Source organism: Rhamphochromis sp. 'chilingali' (assembly GCF_963969265.1).
Source record: "Rhamphochromis sp. 'chilingali' genome assembly, chromosome: 2".
Classification (NCBI taxonomy): Eukaryota; Metazoa; Chordata; class Actinopteri; order Cichliformes; family Cichlidae; genus Rhamphochromis; species Rhamphochromis sp. 'chilingali'.
In genome coordinates this window covers 38,411,277-38,432,933 of record NC_137930.1, presented here as the reverse complement: position 1 = coordinate 38,432,933, position 21,657 = coordinate 38,411,277, and the positions used below count along the sequence as shown (strand labels likewise).

Below are 21,657 nucleotides of genomic sequence, written 5' to 3'. Positions count from 1 at the left end.
TCTGTGTGTGTAGTCAGTCCTTGTCTCTGTTTTTGTTTACCTTTGGTCTGTGTCTAGTTTGTAGTGGCATGCCTAGCTCTTACTCAGCACAATTATAGGAACCCATATGAGCAAGCACTTTGGTGACAATGGGGAGGAAAAGCTTTTAAAAGGAAGAAACCTCCAGAATAACCACACTCAGGCCATCTACCACGACTGGTTTGGGTGGGGGGAGGAAGACAGGACCAAGACATGCTTTGGAAGTGAGCCAGAGATTAATGATGACTAATCATTAAATGCAGAGTGGTGTATAGACAATAGAACAGGCTTTTATTGACATTGTACAACAAAAATTTGGGTGTTCCACACAAACGGTGCAGGAATAAATATAAATATTAGGACAGCAAGAATAAATAACAGACAAGGAGAGTACATACAAGCAAGTGGAATATATACAAAACAGGAAGAAGGCACATAATGTAAAAGGCACATTAGAGGACACGTCGCAAAGTGCTTGAAAGTAGTGCAAAGGGTTTTGTCTGAGTAGAGTCTGTGTGCGAGTGATGAGGGTTGCTCAGACCATGGCTCATGGCTTGGTGGGGTTTGTTTGTTTGCTGTCCTGGCCAAGAGGATGAAGCTGTTTGTGAGTCTGATCGTGTAGGACCTGGTCCAGAGGGCATTGGGTCATTCAGGTGGGGGGGGGTGCAATTGGTCGCCTGTGATGGTCTTGATTTTTCTGAGACAGGAGGATCTGACAACGGCATCCAGGGATGGCAGTCAATGATTTTTTTGGCAGTATTAATTACCCTCTGAACAGCCTTCCTTTAGCGTACCTGCGTACCAAACACCCAGGCAGTAGGAGAGCTTACTGTCCACTGAGGAGAGGTAGAATTTCTGGAGCAGCTTGCCATGCATTCATGTGTGGCTGGCAGTTTGCAGATGGAGATGGAAACTGAACTCGAACAGCTTATATTGCTGGAGCTTCAGAAAACTAAAATGCACAATCACAGAAACTGCAGACTAACACAGACATGAGGCGAAACAAAAGTGGAACAGAGGAACAATGAGGACGTAAATACAGATGAGAGGATAGGAAACGGGTGGAGACACAGCTGCAACAAATCCAACTAATGAAAGAGGGGAAGCAAAACTGAACAAACACACATGGGATGAGGAACTGTCAAAATAAAACAGGAAGTGACATGCACACTGAGACAGACATGAGCTCTACATTAGGACAGCGAATAATCAGACATGGAAGCACATGACAGAAAGAAGAGACAAAACACAGACTGGACACGAAAAAGGGAACAGGCATGAAAGCAAGCAATAACCAAAAGCTAAAACTCAGAGGCTCTTAAAAACTGAACATAACCATCTCTTTATTCCAGAGGATAAGAAAAGTCCAAACATACTCAAAAACCATGACACAGCTTCTCGGGCAGGTTAGGTACTGCTGGGCCTTCTTTATTAGGGTGATGATGTTGTGGCTCCAGGTGAGGTGTATGGAGAACATATAGTGAATGAAAAAGGTGAGTGAAGATGCCCCCAGTAGTTTAGAGTTATTACCGCATAACTAAGGGAGGATTCAGAGTCACCTGGGTCATATAGCCCTAACAATATGCTTTATCAAAAAGGAAAGTTTTAAGCCTTATCTTAAAAGTAGAGATGGTGACTTTTCCCCAAATCCAAACAGGAAGCTTGTTTCACAGAAGAGAAACATGAAAGTTAAAGGATCTGCCTCCCATAGTATTTTTAAATACTATAGGAACCACAAACAAGCCCAGTCTGTTGGGGTTTTATAGGTAGTAAGATAAGATAAGATAAGATAAGATAAGATAGAACTTTATTAATCCCTCGGGTGGGTTCCTCTGGGAAATTCGATTTCCAAAAAAAGCACAGCAACGACCGAAGTTACAGTTACAGAATTGTTATATATATATAAATATATACACACACACACACACACACACACACACACACACACACACACACACACACACACACACACATATATAAATACAGAAACAAATATAAATAAAATATATAAAGGGGATAAATAGAATAAATAGGAATAAAAAATAAAAATACAAGTGAATTGCACATTTCAAGTATTGAGTCTATTGCACTGTTGACTATTTACAAAAGTATTGCACAAAAGGTATTGCACAGTGAGGTGAAGAGGCACTACAGCTTAGTTGTTCCCCCCTCCTTTGTCCTCCTGTTTCCCCTCCCTCTCCCCTCCAGAGAGGAGTTAAACAGTTTGATGGCGTGTGGGACAAAGGAGTTTTTAAGTCTGTTAGTTCTTGTCTTGGGGAGAAGCAACCTGTCACTGAACAGACTCTTCTGGTTGTTTATGGCCGTGTGCAGAGGATGCCCAGCATTGTCCATAATGTCCATCAGTTTCTTTAATGTCCTTTTCTCTGCCACTGTCACCAGAGTGTCCAGCTTCATGCCGACCACAGAGCTAGCCCTCCTGATCAGTTTCTCCAGCCTGGATGAGTCCTTCTTTGCTGTGCTGCTCCCCCAGCACACCACAGCATAGAAAAGTACTCCAGCAACCACTGACTGGTAAAACATCCTCAGGAGCTTCCTGCAGATGTTGAAAGACCTCAGCCTCCTGAGGAAGTACAGTCGGCTTTGGGCTTTTTTATACAGGTGCTCTGTGTTGCATGACCAGTCCAGTTTATTGTCCACCCACAGCCCGAGGTACTTGTACTTGTTGATCACCTCCACCTCCTCCCCCTCTATCTGAACCGGCAGTGGACCTTCTCTGGACCTCCCGAAGTCCACAACCAGTTCCTTAGTCTTTGAGGTGTTGAGTTGCAGGTGGTTTGTGTGACTCCATGCGACAAAGTTCCTCACCAGACTTCTGTACTCCTCTTCCTGATCATCCCAGATACACCCCATGATGGCCGTGTCATCTGCAAACTTCTGAATATGGCATAATTCAGAGTTGTAGCAGAAGTCAGAGGTGTACAGGGAAGTACAGTGTAGTATGAAATCTTAAAGATAGGATGGAGCCTGATTATTTAAGAACTTGGATGTGATGAAAAGGATATAAATGATTTATATCTTAGTTTTGTAATGTTTGGTTATCATCATTTGTGGTCCCCATCATGTTTCTCTTTCTCGCTGTCTCTGTGGTTGTCTGGTCCTGTTAGTTTTATCAGGTGACTCTTGTGTCCTCTCTCAGTCATGTCTCTGTGTTTATGCTTTTGCTACATAGAGTTTGCATGTTTTGAGTCTGGGTCTCTGTCTATAAGCTTATGTTCCCTGTCTAATTTTGTCTCATGTCCCATGTGTATTTTGTTTTGCTGTTTGTAGATTCTGTTCACCTGTGTTCTCCAGGTGTTTCCAATCTGTTCTTACCTCATGTGTGTATTTAAGTCTTCCATCTTCTTTTGTTCATAGTCATGTTGTTGTCATACTTCTCCTTGCGTGTGATCTGTATTATCAGTATTGGAAACTAGTAAGTTTTTGATTTGTGTCAGAGTTTTGGTAATTTTGTATCTCCCTCCTTAAAATCCAGCAATAAAACTGTTTTATGTTCAGTCCTGTGTTCTGCAATTGGGTCCACAGTTTGCCAGCCACACACTGACTCATGGCAGAAAGTGTGTGGCCAGTCTTCTCTGACCTCCAACCTTAACAAATCATTTTTAAAAAATTGTTACTCAATATGTATTTTTGCTTTTATGGACCATTATCTGTAAACTGTAGAGATGGTTGTGTTGGAAAATCCCAGTAGATTATTGGTTTTTGAAATATTCAGACCAGGCTGTCTGGCATAATGAACCATGCCAAGTTCAAAGTCACTTAAATCCCCTTCCTTCCCATTTCCAATGCTCTGTTTGTACTTTATCACATTGTCTTGACCATGTCTGCATGCCTAAATGCACTGAGCTGCAGCAATGGGTCAGATAGTTGCGTAGATCAGTTGCATGGGCAACAAGTATATATAGAAATAACTTATTATTAAGGTAACAAAGCTAGGCTGATCGTTCCTCTATGCAAGTAACAAAGAAGCAATAATGAAATGCAAAAACTCTTTCCTCCCTTTTAGGAACAAGAAGTACTCTCTACTGGCGGGCAGCAACTTGATCATCAGAAGCGTCACTGACGACGACTCTGGCAGTTACAGCTGTACAGCCTCCAACAAGAACCACAACATCACTGCATACGCTGAGCTCAGTGTACTAGGTGAGGAAATAGAATTATTATATGACCCTTTCCCACCAGGCGCATGACAATACTTACTTGGTCAAGTATCAACTTACGTCCTAACTTGGATAGAAAAACAAGAACACACAAAGGTTTCTGTGTAAAATTAAAGAGCAAAACTGTGTCACTTACCAATGCTCCTTAGGTAAAAAAGGAAAAAAAAAATAACAAGAGTTGTCCCACCTCTGTGGAAATTAAAAAAAATAAATAAAAATGAATAAGCAAACAGAATAGGGCGAAAACAGTTGGCATTGCTACATTGACAGATAACCTCCAGAATCAAATGCAGTGTTGTTGTTTTTCTGAGCTGACTGTTTGCTTCAGGAGGTTTTCATAAATAAAATATATTTGTATTTATTGTCTTACTGCTCCTCAGCAGCTCGTACATTCAAACTGAAGGTGCTCAAGGATTCTGTTGATTGTTTGGTTTGAAGCAATTATTTTCAAAATTTCTTTTTTCCTGAAATCTTATTCATTTCATATCAGTGCTAGCAGTTTTTCCTGTGAAGCGATTGTGTAGAGGTAATTATGAACATCCTGTAACTCAGCAGCTGTGGCAAACCGTTCCCCCCAAAGTTTACAGACAAAATCTTTAAAAGGCTAAATGATAAACTAATATTGGTAAATATTGGTAAATATGAAAATCACCATTTGAATGTCTAGAGACTTCTGTAGTTTTTATTTAATTTATTTTTAAATTCATCGTGTATTCAGATATCCCCTGAAAAAGTTCAGGTTCAACAAGATTAAATTAGTTGTAAAAACAGATGAAACTGAGAATATGTAACAGAAGAGTTCTGAATAATGACTCTTCACTGACAGAGAAATAGCTGACCTAACTATCGGTATGCTAGAAAAGCTTTCTGGTGAAATATACAGATAAAACACTCTGTGTGGAGAGTAAGCAGCATTTAGCAGAAAAAGCCGTTTAATAATGTTCTTATGTGATGATGTACAAATTAGCCACGTACTTTTATTGGTTAACTACGCGGAGCTGTAAATGTCATGTTAAAAGCATACAAGTCTGCTGATAGCTACAATGTGCACAGGTCATTCAGGTAAAGCGAGAGCTACAAATAAACTGAGTTAATTTTTAATCCATGATCTAACTGAGGAATCACACCTGTGGTAAAAATTGGTTTCCCCTCATTATAAATATCAATCCCCACTAACAAAACAAAAGAAAAACTATAGACTGTGGAAAGAAGAATTGAGGTATCCACTCTGAAGTGTGGATTTTGAGAATTACACCTCTGCTAAATATTTAAATAAAAGGTCTTTCAGTTGCCAGAATCACTCCTAATGTTATAATCAAGGCTCCAGACCATCTGTTTCAGGAGAGAAGCTGGTTCTTTAGGGCTGGTAGTGTCACTTTGAAACCAAGCAGAAACCTTCCTGTATTCCAGATCAGAAAACAAACTTCTAGAAGTCTAAAACAAAATGTTCTCATCATTAATTGTGCCCTGAGTTTCTGGTTTTGTGTGTAATTCTGTCACAAAACCAGAAACTAATTGTTTGTGTTAAGGTCTTAGGATCACAAAACTATTTCCCAAGATAAAACTTTTATATAATTTGGGATAAATAATGTTCTAAATTGTTATTTTCCTCTAATTACAGTAAAATGACTTTGTAGCATCTTTCAAAACTTTGTTGTTTGCTTCACAGATGTAGGCTTACCCTAAAATTATATGGATATATTCACATCAAGCTTTGCGAAAGCTAAACTTCCCCCAGGCTTCGTACGAGACTGAAAGCAATCTATATTTGTAGTTGAATCCCATCAGGCTGCTGCTGTGCTTTAAAGTCAGCACAATCTGTAGGGAAGTTTATCGTGCATGAAGTCTCTCAGCATCACCTCAGGAACAGCGCTGGACTGCAGGGTGAAATTTGTCCTGCGGTGACCAGAGCCAGAATTAGGTCAGTGGTCAAATGACGCCCACTGGGCTGAAAATACTTTTTTCCCCACATAAACACACATTCAAAAAAAAAAAAAAAAAAAAAGCTGTCAGTGCCAGTAACAGTGAACTCATTTGTGTCACGAGCAGTTAAACATGACTGTTACAGCAATTTGTTTTTGCACCACTTGTGTTCGTGAGGAGTCAGCGAGAAGTCAGTGCCTCAGGCAGAGGAAGTGTTCGGGGGGATTTGCATGTGCGGCTTACTTAAATTAGCTTTCAGTCCTGTTTTAAAGTGCTCACCTGGACCAAGGTAAGGGAACTCAGAGCTATTTTTCCTATAGACTACTATACAATGAGCAATTCTTTGCAACCAGAGAAGTCGCCCCCTGCTGGTCAAGAATGCAGGTTTAAGGCCCATTTATATTGTCTTCACTTTTCAGACGTAACAGCTACATCAGTCTTTTCTGCTTTCTGTAGTTTGAGGAAAGGATAAATGTGAAATATTCTTTAAGTGGATTCAAGTTGCAGAAACTTTATCCCAGATGACCGTATATTCTTTTTGCACAACTTAATTGGCATTCTCATTTAGTTAAATGGAAGGGCTTTGTTTTTACAGAACTAAAGTTAGGAAGTGACAGACAGAAAAGTTTTCTTGCCACATGAAGACATTAGGTCTTCTTCAGACTAGCTGATGAACAGGTGTTTCTTTTAATGCTGTCAGTACCACAAGATTTTTCCGTACAATTAGAATCCGTGATAGCACCTCTAATGAAACACAAGCTAGTCTTATTTTTCTACAGCAGAGAAAGCTGAAATCAAACAGAAGCAGCTGTTGTTTGTTGGACTCAGGAGAAAATCTGCAAATTAACCTTCGGGTATTTTCAGTCTCCTTCCAGCTGGGCCTCTCTGCTCGTCTCTGTCCTTTCATGTCTTTGTCTCGGTGTCCCCTCTGAGTCTTTCTCTGTGCTCGCACCACATTCATATTCTGTTTACACTCCACTCTCAACGGCCACCGCCGGCAAACATCACATGATGTTTACAATAAACAGGAGAAGAGTCTGCGTCTTCAGTGTGTCACGCCTCAAATCTGATCATAAAGTGCCATGTTCTGACATGTAAACACGAGTCGTACATTTCCAAAGTGTGTATTTGTTCCTGAAATGTACCGTAACACACAATGGTCCCAGAGACTGTGTTGGTTTGTGTTGACAGAGAATTTCAGGAGGAGCCTTCATATGTAAAGGAGAGAACCTTTTTAAAAAAGCTCTTGAATCTTTGTTTTCTTCTGCTTATGCAGCTCAGAGTTACAGAGAAATGGGTGAAAAAAAGTGTCCACATGTGTCTTTCCTCTTATAGATCTGAAATAGCAATAAGCTGGATGAGCTGGCAGTGAATGGAAGGCTCTGCTCTTTTATTCTCTAATAGCTAATGTGCAGTCACTAATGTATATTGATCCACTATTCTTGAAAACAAACATTTTTTTACATAAATCTCTAAAGGCAAAGGTTAAAAAGGGATAATTTGGGGTTGAGAAGAGACGTCCCCTGATTCCCCAAAAAGAGAAGCATTTAACAAACAATAATTGCTCAAAAATAAAAGGCTTAAAGCGCACTGTTCTGCTCATTTCAGCTCCAGCTTTATTTTATTTTTGGATTTTACTAGAACAGCTGTGTATAATGCAGTTTAAAATAATGCTTATTTGTCTTTTAGTTCTATTTAATTCGATTAAATTGAATTCTATTTATATAGTACGAAATCACAGTTGCCTCAAATTGGTGTATAATTTAAAAGAAAGAAACCCCCAGCAATCAGCCAACTATCTGTGAGCAAGCACATTGTGACAGTAGGAAAGAAAACCTTTTAACAGGAACACACAGGCTCAGGGAGCGGCAGCTATCTGCCACAACTGGATGAGGATGATGGGAGTTGGACAAAAAATCATGTTCTGAACTGTTTTAGCCCCCCCACCAAGTTTTTTTTTCCTGAGCAATTGCCACACAACACACAAGTGTAAAGCAAGTGGGTGGGGCAACTCATGGATGTAAGGCCAAGATAAGTAGGGATGGGTATCGTTTAGGTTTTATCCGATACCGGTGCCAAATCGGTACTTTTGAAACGGTGCCGGTGCTCAAACGGTGCTCAAACCGGTGCTTAAAGAATGGAGAACACAAAATTGGTCCAAAAACCTCTCATGTTCAGCTGTTTTTTGTAAAAATATAACAATGTTAGCCTTTTCTGCAGCTATGTGGCATATATGGTATCACTCTTGGCTGGAAGCAGTGCTTAAACAATGGAAAAAACACAAACTTTGTCCAAAAACCTCTCATGTTTAACTGTTTTCCACTTTTTCTTTGGTCATTTTAGCCAGGGTGAAGGGAGTATCTGCCATCAAACAAGAAGACAGCCGCATGTAGCTATGATGATGTTTGCTAGTTCACCTTACATGCATTAATGTAATAACGTGGTTAGCCTACTCAACGTAAATTAGCTACTCACGCAGAGAAGAACGGCTGCTGCCACCATCATCCGTCATCATTTCTGCTACACTGGCAGGGCTAGGGGCCAGGACTCTCCTCTTCGTGTTTTTGGGGGATGTTGCATAACAGGCAACACACCCGCAGTAGATGTGCTCGGTGTGAGGTCTCGCAGCAAGCTATCAAATACGGCGCATTTCTGGGCTTTAAAAAAAAACGCTATGCGTCGCCAGGTGTTTCATCGGATTTGAGGTGTTACCTCCTTTGACAGTATCACAGTATCAGCTTAAAGCACTTGTTGCAGGCTGCTGAGTTTGCATATTTTGCTGTGAAGTATAGCCAGACTTTTGACCACTTCGCCTTGGACATTTTTAATCTGTAGCTCTGCTCTAACAGAACGTACGTACCTGGCCCCGCCTACTATCCTCGGAAACGTAAAATGATTGGCTAGAATCTAAAGTGTATCACAGCTCAGGAAAAAAAAGCACCGAAATAAAGCACCGAAATGTGCGCTGCTTTTCGGTCTGGTTACTACCGTTTATGTCAGAACCGGTGCCATCATGGCACCGGACACCGGTACCCATCCCTAAAGATAAGTGTATACGCAATAACCTCTGCTATACAGAGCCAGGAATATAGAAAACTGTGAAGCTTGGCATTGAAAGCTTGTACTTGTACATACACTAACATTTTAACATGTTTTGTATTGCAACAGTAAAATAATTAAAAACATATTAGACTCCCTTTAAGTCACAATAGTGGCTGCCGTCTGCCCGTCCTTTACCATGGAGTCCTTTGTACAGCTACGGTACTTTCTTGAAAATTTATTTAACTGCACTCTAATCCCTGTGCAATTAAATGTCTGAGTGGGCTAGGGTTGAATGAAAGAAAATGTTCAGCTAAGGCCGCCAGATGAAGAAATCCAATTCAGACAGATTTGAAATCAAAAGCAAACTTTAATCAAAGTTACTTGCATGCACACCAGAAAATAGCTGGATAATCAGCAATAAATCCAACATAAGATGATGAAACAGAAGAACAGCAACTTAAAACAAAAAAAGGGATACATGGAAACACTGTAAATGAGGTGATAACTCAAGTAGGTGAATAACAAAGGATAAATGCTAAAAGAAAAAGCATGACATGAACTGTACCAGAGCCTGCAGGAGGTGGGTGGGATTGATGGGGGGCATATAAAGCCCCCCACATGACTGTCACACTAGAGACGTTTCATCTACACCTCTGTCACTTGTTAAGCTCAGACAATAAAGAAAAATACTTTTTTTAACCCCGTAGGCACTCAGATGTACTTTTGAATTTTCTACCTGGAAAATAATAAAATAAATGAATATAAATCAGTCGGTAACGGCTCCACACCTGTAAGGCCAAACAGCCTGGGGCTCTGTGAATAAGCATCACTTGGGGAGTTTTGAAATAGAATTAAAATCCTTGTCCCCATCATAATGTCAGTGAGCAGAAGCCCCATTGCAGTAACTCAATTAATGATGATGTCAGCACAATGATGGAGCCTACGGCTATTATTACAAAGAACAATTATAAACAGACACATAAAAAATACTGAAAGTCAAAGCAACCATTTTAATAACTTTAAATGAGAACTACAATTACTCTACACATAATGGGCTCAGGACAATCTTCTCAGGACAACAATTATCACACCTTTGAACAAATAATTGAGCTGAACCTTTCTCCAGAGTGAACTTTGTGTCTTCTCTCTATAATGTCAGATTTTCTTTCCGCAAAGCAGTGTCAGTAACCACATGCAAGTCTTTACAGAGGGAAGAAACAAAGCATTAAGCAGATGTAAGAAGAAGGGGGAGAATAAGGAAAAGGAATTCAACTTTGTGGAGTAAAGCTGGTGCATTTCTGATGGAGGTGAAGCCTTTCTACACTTTGTGCATTTTAATCCATCTCTCCATCATTTCCCCTCTTTAAATGTTTTTTTGATTCCTTATTTCAGAGCTGAAGGCGACATGGTATTAAACTGAAGTTTCTCTTATCATGACGAGCCTCGAGCTATCTGTAAATCCACTCTCAATTTATTCATTCATCCCTCCTGTGTCTTCCTTTTATCTCCGTTTGCTTCATCTGCAAATTAAATATATTTGATAACGTGAGCAGTTTACCTACACGCTCCATTTACACACTTTCTCTGCATATTTATGGACAAACTAACATGCAGATACATACATACACCGGAAACATTCCTCTGAGATTTCTATACGAAATGTCGTCATCACACAGTTTCTACAGATTTGTTGGTATCGCATCCATAATGACAATCTTCCATTCCACCAAATCCCGAACGTTCTTCATTGGACCAAGAGGAACAACTGAACAGGTCTACCTAAGAGTGTGAGTGTTCTGAGGTCCTCGTGACTCACAGAAATATGGAAATGATTACAATCAAATTTCATAAATGCTTCACATTAAAGGTCTTCGAGCAGCTGAGCAGGAATGTTATCTCGCTCTTGTTGGAGGCTTTTAATGTGAAACGTCTTCAGGAGATCCTAATTTGCCTTGAACTCTTATAAAGTGGCAGGAAAGTAAAAGTAAAGAGAAAAATGTGCTTCAAAAAGAAACTGAGGTGGCGTCATATTTAACGTTTGTTTTTTATTTTTATACACATATTCAGTCTCTTCATAACCTGCATTTAAATTTTTTGCATGGTGCCATAAATGCTGCATATACTTTTTTTATCAGCTCATTAGTGTTAAGGATTTGGAAATGAAATCTCGCTGTTTATGGCCTCTAAAACATTTTACTGAGTTCAAAAGTCCTCTGAGGACAAAGTAAACAGTTCAAGAGTGTTTATTGGTACTTCCTCTTTAAGTTTAAAATATAAGAAGTCATAAAAACCCTACATATTAATGACAAAGTTTCCCGGACATGTGAGCGACTCACTTCCCCAGTGTCTCCCCCTACATTGGCATTAAACTAAGAAATATGTTGTGCTAATATGCCCCATTACACTTTGTTTTTTTGCTAAATGGAGGCAGTTAGATGCTGATGAATATCCACAGCTAGGTGAAGTATGGAGATGTGTGTGTTCTGACTCCACAGGGCAGTGACCATGATTAGATGATTAGGATAACGAATGTGTGTGTTGTTTTCCATAATAATGAGTGCAGCCCGGCTCATTAGCCACTTCCTGTTAGCAGCTTAATGAAAGCTGTGAGAAACAAAGCCAGCGCTGCAGCTATCAGTCATATTCACGGTGCTGCTGTCAGCACAGCCAGCTAATATTTCAGGAGGATGCTAATAGAAAAAAAACAAGACAAAAGCATCTTACAGGTCAGAGGAGAAATGTTTATTTTGTTATTGTAAAGATTTTATAGTGTTATCATGAGAGGTTCTTCTTGCTTTCATAGCTTTTAATGGTTGTTTTTAATTGCAGGGTATTGTTGTATTATTTTAATATTATATATGGGATTCCAGTGCTGTTACAGTATTTATGACGTAATCTGTTTTTGAAATATAAACTCATTTTCAGTAAAATGAGTGCAAAATAGAATGAACTCAATAAAACTGAAGAAAATAGCAGATATTAGCTTTGCGTTAGATTTGACTAAAAATAATCAAACGATCCCTCGAAGAATCGAATGCCGTTCTTATGGTGACTGTTGAATGCTGCCTTGTTTGATGAGTCAGGCTTCACTAAATCAGCTGAATAGCATTAGCTTACTTGCTAACACAGACAAAATATATGATCCCCCAGCATAACCAGCTGTACACAGTGAACTTCAAGCAATCTTGTTGCCTTCGAAATTGTTCCTGTTTGATGTCTTCTTGTTTTTTCTTGTTTTTTCTTTTCTTCTTATGCTTGGTTGCCTGTTTTCTTTTCTTTTCTTTTTTTTTTTTGCCTGTCCTGTTTGGATCTTTAGTCATCAGAATTGTTGTCTGAAGGCCAAGAAAGATGCCAGGCGGATTTACTTTACCAATTGGATCATCATGGCCTTGCCATATTGGTCCATTTGATTGACCTTTATTATAATTATGTATTTATTTGATTTGATTTTCGGTTGTTACAGACATGACTGGGGGATAGGACAGGGAGAAAGAATGAAAGAAAGAGAGGGAGAGAAAGAAAAATAGAGGGGAGAAGAGATGGTGAGGAAGGGGGGAAGAAAAAAAAAGAAAAACAAACAAAACACCTGGATCACCTGTATGGAGATAAGAGAAAACAGAAGAGAAAACAAACAAGAAAGAGCAACATAATAAATACAACATCATCACAATAAACTAGCTAACGGTAGATACTAAATATTACATGTTATTGTGCAGTATGCAAGATCGAGAGCGCACAATGTGCTTTGAGGTAGCAGCCAAGAAAGGTGTAGTTTGTGTCTGTGAACACCCGTGTGTACACCTGTGTGCACACCTGTGTGGATCAGCACGCTTGTATTCAAAAGGTTTCTCCATGTAACGATCTGCTAGGGAGTGTGGGGAGCCATAGCCCCGCCCCCCCAGGGCATGAAGCAGGTATGGAGGAGATTCAGGCCCCAGAATACGAGGACCCAAGGAGGACCACCAGGGGGACCTTTTTGATGTCTTCAAAGCAGTTAGTGTGCTAACAGTCTGCTATTGCATATAATTGTTATCTTGATACCATTCATTAATTCGTTGTCATTATTTAACTATGATAAATTGGCAAAACCCACTAATTGCCATTTCTTACAAATCTTCATACAAAGAAAATCCGATTAAACAGAAATTAGCATGAAGTGCTTACATTTCGAGTCAAAACTAAATTCTTGTAAATGTGAAACAAATTCAGAAATTCCTCCACAAATAGTGAAATAGTTGCTGCAGAGAAGCACAATGACCCAGAATGACTTTGTGTACCTTTTTTTAGAGGAATATAACCAGTATACAATCAGCTGGCATTCATTTGAGTCAGACCGCTACTTCAAAGACACGAGCTGAGCTCATCAACGCAGGCTGACATTAAATGATTGCAGCTTGCTGGCAATCTGTCTGCATTTACAACGTGCCTCGAGGCAACTGCTGTAAACTGAATTAAATTGAATTGCAATTATTTGCAAACCAATCTGATAGTGACTACAGTCGGTCCGAGTCAGACTGTGATTGTTTGGAGACAGGTTGCCTCCCACCTAGAAATCTGTACATCATCTTGTAATGAAAAGATCCACCTAGACACCTCTGCTTGTCCAGTTGGTCACAGCTACTTCTATTTGGTCTCAGACAGCAAAAAAATTAATTGAAGTCATCAGTCAATGACCAATTTTTTTTCTAGTCACGTGGAGGTTGCTGTTCTACCTTTAGTGTGACTGAGCCACGACGTTAGCTGCGTTGCTAACTGTTGACCCAGAGGAAAATTCAACTGATGTTCTTCTCATAGAAGATACTCCATAGGCTGTTACGAGCAACAGTCTGTGGTATTGGCAATAAAAATCAGTTAAATTATGAAACACAAGTTACCTAAAATAGCTGGACTGTTCAGGCAATCGTTGCTGCGAGCAGAAGTGAGTGAGTCCTGAAGGTGCGACTGAAGCGTTACGTGCTTGCATTTAAAAGGAGAGCATTGTGGTGTAAACTGAAACACTGTTAATGCAGCTACAGATTCACTGCAGTCACATGCACACGGGCACACAAACATGGCTAAACCACTAACTGCACACGCACACACAAAACTAATTCACAGCAGCAAAACTGAGATTGGTTTAGTCTCTGTGGTCTGCGGTGATTGTCTCTCTTTGCTGTAGAATCATTAAGTCTCTGTTAAAAAAAAAAAGAAGAAGGATAGCAAACACACACACACACCCTCCTGGTTGTGGCCTGCGGGGTTCCTCTCCTGATTAATTACCGGCTCTGTGAATTACTGTGGGTGTTTTAGAAAACATTTAACAAGCTGCCAAACTCCCCCACTGAGCCGCCGGCCGGCCCCGCCGCCGCTTGCCTAAAGAGACTGAAAGACATGAAAGAAAGAGCGGAGCGATAGAGGGGGCGGGGTCACGGGGCTCCTGTAGAGAGGGAAGTCTTCACTAATACAGAGGGAGGATTTAAGCGTGTCAATATGTCTGCCAGTGCAGCCAAAACCAGAACACTGTCAGAACGGACAAACTGCCAGAAGTGCCCCTGGCTCTCAGATATTTTAGAGTTGTCTCTTTGTGGCTTGCTGGATGAAAGCACAGTGTCCTGGAAAGTGTTTTTAGCATAAAAATAGCTTCAATTTAATTTGAAGTATCATGGGGAGTTGGAGGGAGCCGAGGGATGAATAACGCTTGAAACAAACTAATAGGCAATAAATAAAACAGTAAGTAAGTGAGGTTAAAGTTTAACTTAAAGTCTTTAAGTTGAAAAGTGTGTCAGCATCTACACGGATAACGTATGGTCATACTAAAGGTTTCGTATCCAGGACATAGGTAGAGACCTAGAAGCTACATTTTTACTTGCCTTTTTACTTATTTTCTTACTTGCCTCAATGCTTTCTTCCTTCAGTAGATGCTTTTGTTTCAGTGGTACGTTTTGTTTCTTTGCGTTTCTTTTCTAGACAATAGTCAGAACATATCTCCAGTTCTTTCTATGTCTCCAACTGATAAATAATCCTTCCAAACATTTTTTGATCCAGATGAACTCCAAAAGCCTCATCTCTGGTAACATTTTCATGCAATTCAGTGTATGACTTTTGGAGTAATTCTGCCTACAAACACAAGAAAATCAAGTGAGACCTTTTAGAAGAGGAAATTCGGCTAAACTTTTGTGAGAGGTATAAGGTTGGGAAAACATGGATTAGCATCTTACAATTTCCTTTAAGAGCTCGTGATAATTGACAAACAGATCGTATTACAAAACACCGTGAATGAGCCTAAAATGAGCACATGGTGTTCTCATCCCGTGGTGTCAGACCTTACATCTCACAGTATGTCTTTTCTTGATTTATTGTACAGACTACATCTATATTGTCTGCTGACCCAGGTTTATCAGCTACCTTCTTTTTGGACCTTTGAAACACTTTGGTTTGGATAAAAATGTGCATGTTTGCAACATTGACCTCTAAGTTGAGAGTAAATGCCCTGGTCTCATCGATACCATGAACTGGTTTTCTGGACCTTGTGATGAAAGACACCTTGCAGGTTACTCACATGCCAGAAGGTTTGACAAAACAACATTATTTGGTAATGATGGGGTTAGACAGAAAATCTTAACCGTGGGCCAGGACACAAACTTTCCACCAACCTGTTATTGTCTTATGTTCTACATCTGTCGCACAATATGTACAGCGGAAGGAGTCCAAGACACACTTTGGGGTTTCTTTGGAGAAAAGTCAAACAGTCTTACCCTACCTACTTCATTAGTAACATTATGAAATCTTACAGCATTTTAAATACAGCAAAACATATAAAATATCTTAAATTCAAAGGTGCATTGTCTCCAAGACTCTGGACATGTAATCAAGCTTATGAGAATGTGTGGGAATTACAAAAGTCTGCAGGAGGTGTTTGGTACTTTTTGGGGATTTGACTTCATCCTGAACAGACAAGGAAGTTTCTGAAGACTAACCACCAGCCACCATAAATGCCATCATATCCAGTGTACATTATTTATGTCTGCTGTAGATTTTAGCGAGCAGTTCTATAAAATTCCGATACATATCATTCTCTTCTGTCTGTAATTCTTTTATAACCCCTCCTTTCCCCTCCATATCCATTATTCTACAGATTAAAGCACTGCTGGCTCTTTGGTCACGTATGTTCAGGCCATGTAATCCTTCTCAGTCTGTCCAGCGCACCGCCACTGCTCATTTCTTTCTGCCTGATCGCAGGTTTTTAATGCGTCCGCAGAGGCCAACAAATCAAATCATCCTGACCCGTCCTTTGTCTCTTAAGCTTTGTAATCCAGGATTTGAACTCAATCAAGTCGCAGTGGGAGAAAGAAAAAGGACTTTGTGTGACTTTTCCCTAGGGCTGACCCCGAAGGGAACTAACCTGCCTCATGTTTTATACCCATCAGGCTCTCTTTGAGCTGAAATTTCAGAGCTGATTATAAAATGTCGCTCTTGTAGAGGAATATCTTCTTCAGCTCGTCCATAAGACAAATGAAAGTAAAATGCAGGAGGTGATCAGTTGCAGACATCTGTTCGTTTTTACCATCTGTTAATGCTGCAGATTGTTTGGATGTTTGTGATGAATGTTGAGAGATTCCCAGTTCCTTTTCACCAGTCGGATCAGCGCCTGTTTCGTTCTTGTTTGCCGTCTTTATTCCTGCCATCTGTGTGTCTGTTGTTTGGGAATTTTTGTTATATAAAATTCTACTTCTTTGAGGTGATTTAAGAACTGAAGGTTATTCTGATTCTTTACTTTTAGCACAGTCTGTCCTTCTAGTCTGTCCTTTAAGACGATATGATGCCTAGACACTCATTCTCTGCGCTGCAGATAGTTTCTACACACAGCGGCTTGTTTGACCTTTAACCTTGCACTGCTCTCTCTCAGTCTGGTCTGGTTTTTCCTTACTACAATGTCAGTTTGTCAGTGTCCTCCCTCCTGCTTGTTTGTCTGAGGTGATTACCTTCACGCTGGCTTCACCTGTTCGTCCGGACGGACAGCTCCGGCAGGGAAGGGCAGGTGATGTCAGCCTCGGAGGTTTCGACCCAGCTGCATCTCTCAGCATGGAACATGACTTCACTGATCTGACAGGATTTAGGTCAGGGCTGTTGGACGGCGAGAGCCACGCTGAGCTAATTAGACTTTATAAATATCCACTGTGTCATCCCGTCATGATGACCACCGCTGTTGCCTGTTAAACTGCTGCCATGGCAACCAGCTGGAAGTCAGTCTTCCTGCTGTGAGCTGCATCTGAGGAAGAAATCCCATGTAAGCTCAGCTGTCTTTCACTTCTGTGTTCAGACAGCAGAGAACAATCAACAGAGAACAATCAGTCTGAGAAGGATTTGAGTGCTCAAAATTGTAGTAACATCAAGGGGGGCAATATGTTCGTGCCAAAAACTGGAATTTCTCTAATGACCCATACAGATCGGCACCACAGTGAGTCAATAACCCTGGACTTCACTGTTAAAACGCTTGACCTTATAGCAAAAAGCATGAATATAACATAAATGCACTTTGCTGCATTTCCTCTTGATAACAACTGAAAAGAGGGCAATTTTTTTAAAAGAAATTTAAATTAATTCACCGTCTTAAGTTGTATTAAAGTTTCCATTGTTAGGGCCTTGAATGGATATCAACATAGTCTTTTTGGCACTGAACTTGACTACTAGACAGTTTTGTATTGTTTGAGCCTTATGCAGTATTTTAACTGATTTTGTGCATTAAAACATGACTTGTTGTGCAGTCATGCTGATTTCCATGGTAATTTAACATTTTATTAGGACTTCATTAGAAAACAGCTACCATCAGATTGAACAGAAAGCATTGACCTAACATGCGGGGCGCATTGAAAACCTGGACGATTCACCTCATATGGTAAATTAGAAGACAAGACAATGGCTTTTGTACTAAGAGACCATTGAAAAAGTCTAGTATAGTGGCGATCGTGGATCAAGAGTTGGGAGTTCGCCTTCTAATCGGAAGGTTGCCGGTTCGAGCCCCGGCTTGGACAGTCTCAGTCGTCTTGTCCTTGGGCAAGACACTTCACCCGTTGCCTACTGGTGGTGGTCAGAGGGCCCGGTGGCGCCAGTGTCCGGCAGCCTCGCCTCTGTCAGTGCACCCCAGGGTGGCTGTGGCTACAATGTAGCTTACCATCACCTGTGTGTGAATGGGTGGATGACTAGATGTGTAAAGCGCTTTGGAGTCCTTAGGGACTAGTAAAGCGCTATACAAATACAGGCCATTTACCATGAAAACTGAATGTTACGTAGCACTAATTACCAGATATGTGTACTTTATGAATGCAGCTTGTTAACCAAGCTAGCTAGCATTAGCCGACTTATCCTCTAATTTATAAGAGGTCACTCTTCTACTCTTCTACCAAAGCAATAAAAAGGGGACTACCGTAGTGCCAGATTCAGTTTATCTAGTGTCAACTATCCACATGCAAAACCATAAATGGCAACAAGATGTTGGACACGTTCTTCTGAGATCCTATGACATTTATGCTAGCACACTGCTCTTGAACAGCCTCAAGGTCTTGCAGGATTCAGGATCTGGTAACTGTGAAAGTCACTGAAGTCCACTACACCAGTTTCCATGTTTATGAAACCAACTTTGCTTTGTGACACAATTTATTTTGGACACACGTGGTCAGCAGATATACTCAGTTATAGCGTGATAAACATAATTGATTGGAAAGACGACATTCCCTACACAATTTACAACACCAACAGCAGCAGCCTGGACTGTTGACACAGGGCAGGTTGAATCCATGTATTCATGCTGCAAATGCCAAATTTTGGACTGGCCATCTGCAGACCAGACCACATTTTTTCAATCTTAAACTGTCTAGTTCTGGTGAGCCTGTGCCCACTGAAGTCTCAGAGTTGTGTTCTTGGCTGACGGGACACCCAGAGTGGAACCCAGAGTGGTCATCTGCTGTTGTAGTGCCATCTGGCTTTAAGGGCGGATGTGTTGTGGATTCTGAGAAACCTTTCTGTGGTGAAAATGCAGATCACCAGTTTAAAACACCCAAACCAATCCAATCTTAGTCACAGAGTTCCCACTTCTTCCAGTTTGATTTGTAAAGTGAACATTAAACAAAGCTATTTTAACAATGTAATTGTTTTAAACAATTGTTAATATAATTTTTTGTCTGTTCCCTGGATATTTGACCTTCTCTTCTCTCTGTTTTTTTTTTTACTTTTCTGTTCAGAAATCATTTCATTGTCATTCAGTCCATAAAGGAAATTTCAGTTGCGTTTTGATCAAAGATGCACTATTTAAATAGTGAGTCTTTGGTCCCCCAGTTACCCATTAAAACATCTCTAAAGGCTTTTCAGTTTCACTGTTACGGTTTGGAGGAGGACTCAAGCGCAGGACTCCGGTTCTGATGCTCACAAGAAGGATTTATTTATAATTCACCAGGTGTATATACAAGAAGGTGCGGGGGGTGCTATATACAGCTGAGTGAGGGGTCTCCAGGGAAGTCCAGGGGGAGAGCACACATTCTTCAGATCATCCACACACACGATCACAGGCTCACACTCCGACACTGCCACACGGGAATCACATGGGGAAAAATCCAGGAAGCTCTGTAGACAGGGAGACAGGGTTAAGTACGACACACAAAGGAAAATACTCTTAACTAGACTTGCTGTAGCTTGACTTCACTAACGCGTGGTAGACAACGATCCAGCGATGAACAGCAGTCGCCTCCTGATTTAAATGCTGATCGTCTTAATGAGACCCAGGTGTCTCATCTGTCGAGGGCGTGGGCCGAGGGTGTGAACCCACAGTGAGTTCCGCCCAAGCGAGAGAGAGAGAGCTGATCAGCGTGCAGCTGATCCGCCTGGCCGTGACATTAATCTTGAGTAATGTAAAACTGAATACTTTAGTGTACATGAATATAGTAAATGTGATTTAGTAAAATGAGAACGATGAGATCTCTGAACCCAATAAATGCAATGTAGTTTTTATCTTTTTATCTTTTTTATCTTTTCTAAGTTTTTTTTAAAGTGTTTTACATTTTTACCTCACAGCGTTATACCAGTAGTTCTCAGATAATGTGCTGATCAAATTCAGGTTTGTGACAGCCACACATTATTTCTTGAACATATAAAAGACAACAAGGGAGTTATGAAACAAATGCTAATTTATTATATTAGTGATTTAAAAATAAACGTTTCATTTCCGTTTTATTTATATAGCACCAATGTCCTAACAGCAACAGTCGTCTCAAAGTGCTTTAAATTGTACAACCCTCTCAGTCAGAGACATGATTTCAAAGACACGTACACGGTAGATCCTGAGATTATGAAAACACGACACATTAAAGGCCCTGACTGATTGTGAAGAGGGTAATAAAGAAGGGGAAATCTATCACTTGTGTGGAGCCCTGCAACTTAAAAAAAATCGTTTAAAAAACTGTCAGGAAACAGTTCTGTGACAGAAAAGTCTAATGGCTTCATCTGTATGATGAACAGCCAGAAATAGTCTAATGCTAACATGGTGTCACAATTTAACATCCCAGAGAATTCTGGGAAAAAACAACCAGATGTAGGAGGTTTGTTGGCTTGTTTGAAAGTCTCTGGTAAGACAGCGGTGTCTAATGTCTGTGCTAAGGGAATGATGATAGTCTTAAAACAAGTCCAAATCCTGCAAATGGCCTCATAAAAGTGTGTCACGTGATTAAAAAAAATCTGCTTTGAAACTAGAAATTTGCAAAAGCATTTATCTAATGAAGTCCAGTCACTTTCTTTCAAGCTGCTTAGACCACATTTCTGTACAACAATAATAGTTTTAAAGAGGTGAACAGAGTAAACAATGAATTCTGATTATTGTTACATGTAACCTCTTTACATCCACCAAGTCACTGATGACACGTTTAGGGCTAAGATCAGGTAACCCCGTTTTTGCCTGTATGTAACACTGTAACCCTCTAAGATCGAGCTTGTGTCCAGTGATGATACCAATTTTAAGCCTCACCCTGAGCAATTTTCATGAAAAATTTAATTTGCATGTGCCTTAAACCAAACCCACCCCTAACAGTACCTAGATTAGTGGTGACCTGGATGTAACTCAATGCATTACAAGGATACAGCCATTAAAGAGTAGTCTGTTACTTTATAGAGTGTTCTATGGTAGTGCACATTGCATTTCCACTAAGCATACTGGTGAAAGTATGCAGAGAGAGTGTGTACCTCTGAGTATACTGAAGTTTCCTCTAATAAATGGGAAACTGTATCTGTAGCGTGCTCTCGTGGATGGACACCAGTTTAAGTGTTTCCCTTGCTGCTCTTTGAACTCGCCCTGCTCTCACACATTGATTCATGCCAGGCCGTGCATCTTGATTTGCAAACTGATTACCTTTCCTCTTTGCTTTGTGCTCGCTCAGTAATTCTGTCAAAAATGAGCACTTGTTTAAGAATGCGCAGACAGAAGATTCAGCAGCTCTCGGTGTGAACGGTTAGAGTCTCTGTAAGAAGTCTTGTG

The 21,657-nt window shown here is 40.4% G+C and overlaps 1 protein-coding gene across 3 annotated transcripts in view; it reads left to right on the top strand.

Moving 5' to 3' along the window:
• dcc (DCC netrin 1 receptor) overlaps positions 1-21,657 on the top strand; it is a 381,171-nt gene that overhangs the window by 146,086 nt on the left and 213,428 nt on the right. For all 3 annotated transcript variants that reach the window (XM_080907576.1, XM_080907574.1, XM_080907575.1), the window contains exon 5: positions 4,043-4,179. In XM_080907576.1, the coding sequence (XP_080763702.1) occupies positions 4,043-4,179 (137 nt within the window). The remainder of the gene's footprint in view (positions 1-4,042; positions 4,180-21,657) is intronic.